This window comes from Vulpes lagopus, chromosome 4 (genome assembly GCF_018345385.1).
Source record: "Vulpes lagopus strain Blue_001 chromosome 4, ASM1834538v1, whole genome shotgun sequence".
Lineage (NCBI taxonomy): Eukaryota > Metazoa > Chordata > Mammalia > Carnivora > Canidae > Vulpes > Vulpes lagopus.
The window spans coordinates 53,173,174-53,184,585 of NC_054827.1; the positions used below are offsets into that span (position 1 = coordinate 53,173,174).

The 11,412-nt window shown below is 40.3% G+C and overlaps 1 protein-coding gene across 1 annotated transcript; it reads right to left on the reverse strand.

Moving 5' to 3' along the window:
- Positions 1-6,346: 6,346 nt before the first annotated feature.
- LOC121489918 (cationic trypsin) lies at positions 6,347-10,708 on the reverse strand. Its single transcript, XM_041753365.1, has 5 exons — positions 10,641-10,708; positions 8,369-8,528; positions 7,816-8,069; positions 7,111-7,247; positions 6,347-6,578 (listed from the first exon to the last, which is right to left on the reverse strand). The coding sequence occupies exons 1-5, from the start codon at positions 10,678-10,680 to the stop codon at positions 6,429-6,431; spliced, it is 741 nt and encodes a 246-aa protein (XP_041609299.1). The 5' UTR covers positions 10,681-10,708; the 3' UTR covers positions 6,347-6,428.
- Between the last annotated feature and the right edge of the window lie 704 nt (positions 10,709-11,412).

Consider the following 11,412-nt stretch of genomic DNA (forward strand, 5'->3'; position numbering starts at 1 on the left):
AAGACACAAAGAGATGGAAAAATATTCCATGCTCATGGATTGGCAGAATTAATATTGTAAAAATGTCAATGTTACCCAGGGCAATCTATACGTTTAATGCAATCCCTATCAAAATACCATGGACTTTCTTCAGAGAGTTAGAACAAATTATTTTAAGATTTGTGTGGAATCAGAAAAGACCCCGAATAGCCAGGGGAATTTTAAAAAAGAAAACCATAGCTGGGGGCATCACAATGCCAGATTTCAGGTTGTATTACAAAGCTGTGGTCATCAAGACAGTGTGGTACTGGCACAAAAACAGACACATAGATCAATGGAACAGAATAGAGAACCCAGAAGTGGACCCTGAAATGTACGGTCATCTAATATTCGATAAAGGAGGAAAGACTATCCATTGGAAGAAAGACAGTCTCTTCAATAAATGGTGCTGGGAAAATTGGACATCCACATGCAGAAGAATGAAACTGGACCACTCTCTTTCACCATACACAAAGATAAACTCAAAATGGATGAGAGATCTAAATGTGAGACAAGATTCCATCAAAATCCTAGAGGAGAACACAGGCAACACCCTTTTTGAACTTGGCCACAGTAACTTCTTGCAAGATACATCCACGAAGGCAAAAGAAACAAAAGCAAAAATGAACTATTGGGACTTCATCAAGATAAGAAGCTTTTGCACAGCAAAGGATACAGTCAACAAAACTAAAAGACAACCTACAGAATGGGAGAAGATATTTGCAAATGACATATCAGATAAAGGGCTAGTTTCCAAAATCTATAAAGAACTTATTAAACTCAACACCAAAGAAACAAACAATCCAATCATGAAATGGGCAAAAGACATGAAGAGAAATCTCACAGAGGAAGACATGGACATGGCCAACATGCACATGAGAAAATGCTCTGCATCACTTGCCATCAGGGAAATACAAATCAAAACCACAATGAGATACCACCTCACACCAGTGAGAATGGGGAAAATTAACAAGGCAGGAAACAACAAATGTTGGAGAGGATGCGGAGAAAAGGGAACCCTCTTACACTGTTGGTGGGAATGTGAACTGGTGCAGCCACTCTGGAAAACTGTGTGGAGGTTCCTCAAAGAGTTAAAAATAGACCTGCCCTACGACCCAGCAATTGCACTGTTGGGGATTTACCCCAAAGATTCAGATGCAATGAAACGTCGGGACACCTGCACCCCGATGTTTCTATCAGCAATGGCCACAATAGCCAAACTGTGGAAGGAGCCTCGGTGTCCATCGAAAGATGAATGGATAAAGAAGATGTGGTCTATGTATACAATGGAATATTACTCAGCAATTAGAAACGACAAATACCCACCATTTGCTTCAACGTGGATGGAACTGGAGGGTATTATGCTGAGTGAAATAAGTCAATCGGAGAAGGACAAACAGTGTATGTTCTCATTCATTTGGGGAATATGAATAATAGTGAAAGGGAATATAAAGGAAGGGAAAAGAAATGTTGGGAAATATCAGGAAGGGAGACAGAACATAAAGACTCCTAACTCGGGGAAACGAACTAGGGGTGGTGGAAGGGGAGGAGGGCGGGTGTTGGAGGGGAATGGGTGACGGGCACTGAGGTGGACACTTGACGGGATGAGCACTGGGTGTTTTTCTGTATGTTGGTAAATTAAACACCAATAAAAGTTAATTAAAAAAAAAAAAAAAAAAAGAAGCCAGTCTGTGCTTTCTAGTCACCCACCCTTTTACTTTTATCCAGTTTGTTTTTACTGTAGCATTTGCATTAATCAGCATTACATTCTACAGTCTCTATTTGTTTTCTTTTTACCCAGTGAGAATATATATATATATATACCATGAAGGTAGGATTTTGACTGTTTTCTTCTGCTGTATCTTTAGCACATAAAGCAAGGCCAGTACATTGCAGGTCTCCAATAAGTATTTGTTGAGTAAGTGGCTGGATAAATGAATAGAATAGTTACATTGTCTCTACTGAGGGACACACCAGATTTGTTTAATCAATCCTCTATTAATGGATATTTGAGTTGTTTCTGGATTTTCAGGATTATGTGGATACTCTATTGGTAAATACGCTAGATTATTCTGGTGGGGATTGTGTCTACCTCCTTAACATCCAATCCCCCTTTTCTTGGTAACTCTCTTTATAACTGCTCAGTTAATCAAACATATATCAAATAGGCCAAATATCTTGCAGAATAAAAAGTCCACACTTTGCTCTGATGGTATGCCTTGTCACTTAATTGTAAATTAATCAACATAATCCCATTAGATTATTGGCTCAGGTTTGTGCAAGTGACCAAATTCAGTTAAAGACACACAATATGATGTCTGCCAGGGGCATCTGGGAAAGAAGCTTTCTAGATCTGCTGGGAACAACTTTATCTCTTTCCCTGGATACAGACAAAGGAGAGCAGGGCTCCAATGGCCATTTTGATCACAAGGCTTTATCCCTAGGAAAAACTGGCAGTAATGACAGTAAATGACAGTAATGCACAGGGCAAAGCCAGGAATAAATTGGTCCTTGACATTTTTGAATTGCCGAATCAAAACATCCATGAAGCCTTTCCCATTTCTAAGCTTCTATTAGTATAGTTTTAAAGACCACGTGAGTTGGATATTGTATTCCTTGCAATGAATAACTTCAGAATGCTACATTCCCATTTATATTTTGTTTTTGTTTTTTATAAGCATATTTTAATAGGATAGAGTCCTAGACATGATTTTGTTGGGTCAAAGAGCATACAGATTTTACATTTTAATATACAGTTACAAATTACAAAGAGTTAGATTTTAAAAAGACAGGTAGAAAGTGACGAGAGGCTGAAAAGGGACTATTGAATGGTATCAAGAAATAGGACTTGTTTGTTTTTCTTCATACTTTTCTTTGGGCCTGCCCTGATCTCTCATCTTTTGTGTATCTCACTGAGCCTGTGGCTTCTCTGAATCTGCCCTCTACTTGTGGTAAGGTGGGTAGGTGTATATTGATGATGGTGATGGAGTAGAATAAAAAGCATTTCAGAGGAAATAGGAGAATCTTTAAACTCATTTGTTTCTGGTGAGAAGCCTGAGATGTTTAATTAAGATAGATCTAAAGCTACCCATTTTAATAAACAGGAGTTAAATATGAAATTAATTTAGGCTGTATGAAAACGTAAAAGCAATTTGATGAGAACCATGGAAATAAGACAGAACAGCTTAGTTATGACCAAATATTTAAGAGCCTTGAATACAAGGCTAAGGAATTTGGGTTCCATCCTGGTGGCACTGACAAGATGATATTAAGGGCTCAGGACTGTTCCCTATGCATGTGCCATCCAAAGTTACAGAGGAATAGGAATTTGGTAATGGGATGTATATCTTCCCATACCTTCCTCTTTCAAGATACCTGGTATGGCCTACATGTTTGTGTCCCACCACCAAATTTATGTACTCAAACTCTAATCCATAAATGGGATGATATTAGGAGGTGGGGCCTTTGCAAGGTTTAGATAAGGTCTTAAAGGTGGAGCCCCTGTGATGGGATTAGTGTCCTTATAAGAGGAGACTAGAGCCCTTCCGTGTGAGGACACAGTGAAAAGGACACTGTCTACAAGCCAGGGAGTAGGCCCCCACTATTTCAATGGCACCCAGATTTTGGACTTCCCAGCCTCCAGAACCATGAGAAATCGGTTTGTGGTTTAAGCCACCTGGTCTACGGCTTTTTTGTTATAGCAGCTTATACTGACTAAAACAATTCCTCACCTTATTACTAAAGCTGCGAACATTTCCCCCTTTCAAACCTCCTCCACCTGCTGCTGTGTTTTCATGCTCATTATATCTTTTTCCTGGATCCATACCAGATATGCATAGGAATCATGTGTCAGGACTTGTACTCCAACTCTATAGCCAGGTCTTTTAGGACCTTAGTGTAATAGATTGATTTTCTGCAAACTTATCTGCATTTGCACTTTCTTTTTCTTAGAGTTCAAAATAGTATATTATTTGGTCTGGGATTTAGGGTATAGGTGGTGGAAGAGGGGCACAGATTGCTTGCAGACACCATGCCTGCTATAGCAATAAAATCTCAGTGGGAAAACAAGAGAGATCTCAGGGAACTGGAACATATAGGTAAGGAAAACCTTGAAGGATGCACAAAATCAGTGATTTGTAAAAATTTCTCCATCTGGTGGTTTCCTTTTTCTAGCCTCACAGAGTTTCAGATAAATTAGACTGCAGAGGGAGACCATGTCATTACAGCAGTAGCAAAGCATCAAGAATAAGGACAGCTGGAGCTTCGTCTCTGCCCAACTATGAGCTAGCCAAATGACTTCGGGCAGTTGATTTCCACTTTCTGCACCTTGGTGTCATCATCTGTTCAAAAATATGATGGTTCTTCAATAAATGGTGCTGGAAAAATTGGACATCCACATACAGAAGAATGAAACTAGACTAATCTCTTGCACCATACACAAAGATAAACTCAAAATGGATGAAAGATCTAAATGTGAGACAAGAGTCCATCAAAATCCTAGAGGAGAACACAGGCAACACCCTTCTTGAACTTGGCCACAGCAACTTCTTGCAAAATACACCCATGAAGGCAAGAGAAACAAAAGCAAAAATGAACTATTGGGACTTCATCAAGATAAGAAGCTTCTGCGCAGCCAAAGAAACAGTCAACAAAACTAAAAGACAACCTACAGAATGGGAGAAGATATGTGCAAATGACGTATCAGATAAAGGGCTGGTATCCAAGATCTATAAAGAACTTCTTCAACTCAATAGCAAAGAAACAATCCAATCATGAAATGGGCAAAAGACATGAAGAAATCTCACAGAGGGAGACATAGACGTGGCCAACAAGCACATGAGAAAATGCTCTGCATCACTGGCCATCAGAGAAATACAAATCAAAACCCCAATGAGATACCACCTCACACCAGTGAGAATGGGGAACATTAACAAGGCAGGAAACAACAAATGTTGGAGAGGATGCGGAGAAAAGGGAACCCTCCTGCACTGTTGGTGGGAATGTGAACTGGTGCGGCCACTCTGGAAAACTGTGTGGAGGTTCCTCAAAGAGTTAAAAATAGACCTGCCCTATGACCCAGCAATTGCACAGCTGAGGATTTACCTCAAAGATACAGAAGCAGTGAAACTCCGGGACACCTGCACCCCAATGTTTCTAGCAGCAATGGCCACAATAGCCAAACTGTGGAAGGAGCCTCGGTGTCCATCGAAAGATGAATGGATAAAGAAGATGTGGTTTATGTGTACAATGGTATATTCCTCAGCCATTAGAAACGACAAATACCCACCATTTGCTTCGACGTGGATGGAACTGGAGGGTATTATGCTGTGTGAAGTAAGTCAATTGGAAAAGGACAAACCTTATATGGTCTCATTCATTTGGGGAATGTAAAAAATAGTGAAAGGGAATAAAGAGAAAAATTTTTTTATCAGTGTAGTTTTTATTGCATTCTTAAGGTATCACAAATAAGTCTGAAAAATCATCTGGCATCTTGCTGTTTCTGTTGCTGGACAACTCAGAGCTTATTCATCAGCCTGCTGAACTGTTCCTTTTTCAGAAACATAGATGCCATCCAAAAATTTTCTGATATCCTGTTTTTAACAGTTGTCACTTGCTGGATCAAAGCAGCTGAGTTTGAAACAAGTTCAATGTCATTTCCTTCAAGAATTAACTCATCTTTTTGGGCTTGAGATACAGAGAAAATGAGTGAAAATATCAGTGAGGGTGACAAAGAATGAGATACTCCTAACTCTGGGAAATGAACAAAGGGTAGTGGAAGGGGAGGTGGGCAGTGTTGGGGTGACTGGGTGATGGGCACTGAGGGGGGCACTTGGCAGGATGAGCACTGGGTGTTATGCTATATGTTGGCAAACTGAACTCCAATAAAAAAAATTAAACAAAACAAAGCAAAACATCCAGGGGTTTAGGTACAATGCAGAGTTTAAAAGAATAACCAATTAGTTTCCAATTAGAACACTACATTTTGTTCTCTGAAATTATTTTAAAGTGTCTGAACAAACAGCATAAACTGAATAAAACATGAGGTCTCATCCAAAAAAAAAAAAATGTGATGGTAATAGTGACCTCTAAGCTTATCCATGCTTATATCCTCAGGGGACCACACAGAGCCTAGCAGATAGAAAGGGATCAGTAAATTCATTTTGGTCAGGCTGAATGAAGAACCACATAACCTCTCCAATTCTATTCTCCTGTAATTGTTCAGTTCTATGTCCACCCTCTTACTCAGCAGCAGGTTTGAAGAGAAAGTTCATAAATACTAAATAAGGACAGGTCTTGGATACATGTGCTGTGGAACAAAATGGTTTTATTTAGATACTGTTCTCAAGCATAGTTGGAAGATGCAATTGGCCAACGGGATGGCGCATAGAGTGGTACACAAGGTCGCATGCTTAGTTGGCAGCGATGGTCTGCTGAATCCAGCTCACGTATCTGCAGACCTTGGTGTAGACACCAGGTTTGCCTTTTTGAGCACAGCCGGCACCCCAGGAGACAATGCCCTGGAGCTCTCCGCTGCAGACCACAGGGCCACCAGAGTCACCCTGCACAAGAAGAAAGAGACAGTTAAGAACTCTCAACTACGCCAAGATGGGAGAGAAGCTCAAAGTGGTTTCTCCATTTCCCTGAGTCCATTTCCCCAGGTTGTTGATTCTCCAGGAAGCACCTTCCCTTCCCCTGGAAATCCAATCCTCATCCTCTGACTGCATCCCTCTCCTTTCTCCTCCCACCTCCAAATGTCTGCTCTTTTCTTAGTTACAGGCATGCAGGGCCAGGAAGGGAGGACTGGTGAGTGCAATGCTGCCCAGCTAGCCCTGCTTTTTTCAGAAAGGTTCCTTCTACAATATACCTCCTCAGGAGGGCACCTGGGTGTTCTGTTTGCACACCATCTTCTGTTTATCTTTTTACCCTTAACCCTCGCCATTCATATCTCAAAAAGAAAATTTATCACTTATCCCAAATCCTACTTCTAATCCATCCCAGAGACGGCTTTTCAATTTTCTGTGTTTTGGGAAAGGGAAACTATGGTGGAAATGCATGAATCTCAGCTAGAAAAAGGAGTACAAAGAAATTAACCTGGCAAGAGTCCTTTCCACCCTCCAGGTAGCCCAAACACATCATGTTGCTGGAGATCTGGCCAGGGTATGCATTACGGCAAACGCTGTCAGAAAGGATGGGAGCCTTCAGACACTGCAGGACGTCAGGATAGTTTTCTGTTGGTTGCAAGAGTAAAAGTGGGAGAATATTACCCACAGCATTCCTGGAGATTTCCTTCCCAATATTCCGCCCCCCACCCTGACCCCCAACCCCTTACCCACTCTCTCAGATTGCCAGTAACTTCTGGAAGTTACTTCTGGAATCTTTGGAAGAGCAACTTTTACTTGCGAAGTCTTCCAAACAGTTTTAATCAACACGTTATTCTCTCTGATGCCAGCCAGCATCAGGCACTGCAGGTCTCAAATCTAGAGACTATTTCTCAGGCAGGGGTACCCTTTAGGCAGTACCAAATCCCTCAGCCTCTGTTCTGTTCTCCTCCTCAGCTTCTACTTCTTTGCAAATCACTAATCACACTTCAACTGGATATCTGCCATCTTTATCATAGCTCATTTCTGTTGTGTTTTCCGGCAAAGGAATCTTTCTAAGACTCCATATAGCCCCAAACTATCCTCAAGAAACCTTGCCTTGCTTGACAATTTGGACAATTTGGACTTGCTGACCCTCAACATGTCTTTCACTTCTCGGATTTTCAGATTTGGCGCTTTTGTTCCAGGTGACACTTACGCCCGATGCTCTGGGTGTTTCCCCAGCCAGAGATGAGGCACTGGGTACCAACAGCTGGACAGGATTTTGGCAGAGCGATAGCAGACACTCGAGAGTTGAGGGTGGCAGGAGAGCTCAGTTTAATCAGCATGATGTCGTTATCGATAGTGTTTGCGTTGTATCTGGGGTGGCGGATGATCTTGGCTGCATTGATGAATTGTTCTCCACCCTCAGAGACTGCGATGTTGTACTCTCCCAGACGCACCTGGATTCGGCTGGATTAAAGGATGCACAATTCTGTGAGGACCAGCTTGAGCTTTGCCCCTTTCCCAGTTCACCCCAATCAGGAGCACAAGCACGAACACCATCCCCTTCAAGTGTTTCCACACATAGGTACATTTCCATGTAAAATTTCTTCAATGCATCATTCAGTGCCTGGAGGAAATGAAGAGGCTCCTAGAATCTGAATGCTCACCCCTGAAGCCTAACTGCGCTGTTTATCCCCTTTGTGCTTTGGCAGGGCTGGGGCATGAGTTGATCTGTGAGGACAGGGATGTGAATGTTGGTGACTTACGACTTGTAGCAGTGAGCCGCGGACACCACCCACTGGGAGTTGATGAGGGAGCCGCCACAGAAGTGGTAGCCAGAGTTCAAGGACACCTGGTAGGGGACGGAATTCCTGGAACAAGTGTAGCCCCCGACGATCTTGTCATCATCGTCAATGGGGAAAGCAACTGACCAGAAAAAGAAACAATCTGTTAAACAGATCCATCGTGGAATGTCTACTTACCACTGAGTTTTTGCAGATTAACTAGGAAAGATAATGCTTTCCGGTCACACATAATCAGGAGATGATAACATAATTTTTACAGAATATTTTCCAAAATCTTATTATTCTATACCTTTAACACATACCCTGCTTGTACTATTCTAAGTATCTAATCCTTAATTTATGCCTTAAATTTGATAAATACACTTTTTAATGTATGCACACACACACACACACACACACACACACACCTCAATCAGAGACTCTCTATGTAGTAAATTCCCTGAACATTTCTATCTAAGGGTATAATCCTTTTTGTATAAAATTTTGCTCAGCAGACATGCAAACGTGTTCAACAAAGCTTTACAGTAATCATGCTTATGTTTATTTATGGTGTTTGGCATAGGATAGATAACCCCATAAAGTAACAGAAAGGGAGCTTTTAGAAGCTACCTAAGAATGTTCTAGCCTGGAAGGAATTGGAGTTTTGGACTTTTGTTCCTTAATTTCTCTTTTTGGTTCTCGCCTAAAATTTTCAGGATGTAATTTCATAGAACATTTGTATGGTTTTCCCTTTCCAACCTTTCCCTTTATCTCAATCATCTTTCCAACATTTTTCAATTTATTCAGCGTTCTGAAGTCTTCCTACTGATTTATTAAGATTTCTATGGCTTCAAAGTCTATGATTGTATTATAGGCACCCTATTGTTCAAGTATTTTAAAGTAATTTTGGAAAAGACATTTCTAGATGTATCTACTAATGTATTGAATGTATACCCATCCAATTTGGGAAAGTTTAATAGTAAGATTTTTATAAAGTTTGGTAGTACAAAAAAATAGAAATTGTTCTTTCTTTTGATGATTAAATAATAGGGTATTTTACACAGAGAAATTTCATTAGCAAAGATGTTGTAAAATCCAGCCCTTAGGTTTTATTCATGAGAAATAAAGTACCTTCACCTGTTAAGATCCCTGTGACAATGCCCTTTGGTGTAGAAGAGCCTTGGGCTCTGATCCTCATAGCCTCTTCAATGAGCCCAGGACTAGTTACTAGTCCCAATTATAACTCCTGATTATTAACTCCAAATGCTTAGAAAGGTCAAAACAACATTTCCATAATGTTAACTATCTTTTCCTTTTCTCTCTTCCTCCATAGATTTTACTTTGAAGTTCAGGGCAATTTCTGCCTCTTTATATTTTCTACACTAATTACTCCTGCTCACTATAATCTTTCCCCAACTAGTGAGACTTAATTATGTATAGGAATTTATACAGCAGTAGGTGCCCCCCTTATCTATGGTTTTGGCTACCCTTGGTTAACCAGATCAGGAAAGCAGATGATCCATTTTCTGATGTATCCTCTGAAGTTTATTACTAGCCTAACACTAAGTCACAATGCCTATGTCATTAACTTCCCTTCTTCTCATCATCCAGGCATTTTATCATCTCACATTATTACAAGAAAGGTGAGTACAGGAGCACCTGTGTGGCTCAGTTGGTTAAGTGTCTGCCTTTGGCTTGGGGGCTCAGGTCATGATCCCAGGGTCCTGGGCTCAAGTCCCACATCGGGCTCCTTGCTCATCTGCTTCTCCCTCCTCCTCTGCCCCTCCCCCCTGCTCATGCTCTCTTTCTCTGTCCTTCAAATAAATAAATAAAATCTTTAAAAAGAAAGAAAGATGAGTATAGTACAATAAGATATTTTGAGAGAGAGAAAAGAGCATAGTCACATAACTTTTATTCCAGTATATTGTTATAATTGTTCTATTTTATTATTAGTTTTGTTGTTAATCCCTTGCTATTCCTAATTTATAAATTAAACATGTATATATATAAGTTATATATAGGTTTCCTATACAATATATATAGGGTTCAGTACTGGCTGTGGCTTCAGGCACCCACCGAGGGAGGATGTATCCGCCACAGAAAAGATGAGACTACTATATACACTGTTGTTTCAATATTTTAAACTTCTTGAGCCCAGAGATTACATTCAACATTCACTGTTGTCTTTCAGAGTACAAAGTGCAAATAAGTACATCACGGACACCAACTGATTCACTTATTATCATAGACTCACCAGTGGCTCCCAGTAGAGCGAGGAAGATAAAGGTCTTCATGGTTGCTCCCTGGATCTGGTCTGGGGTGTGCAGTGAACCTCCTTATTCACAGCTATTTATATCTCCAGGTTTGACATTGACACTCAAGGCCATGAGTGCCAGAAAAATGTTTAACTAATCCAAATTTAGAATTCAATTCTGTGCCAAATTGAAGATAATTCAGAATCAGATTTAAACATTAGCTTTTATCTATTTTTCCAGAAGGTTATGGGAATGGAAGTAATAAACCCACCTGGTGCTATCTGTTTCCAATAATAGAAAAGTAAGTTGGAGTAAAGTCATGGAACAAGGCTACGGGTGTCCTGTTTCCCAGACAAAAATCTTAGGTACTTGATCATCTCAACTATTAACTTCTATCTTGAGGACCATCTTGAACACTACCCCCTTGAAGTTTTTTTTTTTTAAAGATTTTATTTATTTATTTATTTATTTATTTATTTATTTATTTATTTATTTATAAAAGACACAGAGAGAGAGAGAGAGAGAGACATAGGCAGAGGGAGAAGGAGGCTCCCTGAAAGGAGCCTGATTCAGGACTCGATCCCAGTACCCGAATCAGAGGCAGATGCTCAACCACTTAGCCACCAAGGGACCCTTACCCCCTTGAAGTTTAATTAAAATTAGCTCTCTCACAAATATATAATTTTTCTGTAGTATCTTTGGTCTTGTATAACCATGTTAGCTTTTCATTATTAATAGGTATCACTTGTTTCCTTGAGAAAAGAAAAACTG

Coding starts and splice junctions, on each gene's coding strand:
- LOC121489918 (XM_041753365.1), bottom strand. CDS start 10,680: ATGAAGACCTTTATCTTCCTCGCTCTACTGGGAGCCACTG. Junction 8,529..10,640: donor CGCTCTACTGGGAGCCACTG/GTGAGTCTATGA, acceptor TTTTCTGGTCAG/TTGCTTTCCCCATTGACGAT. Junction 7,248..7,815: donor AAACACCCAGAGCATCGGGC/GTAAGTGTCACC, acceptor TGCAACCAACAG/AAAACTATCCTGACGTCCTG.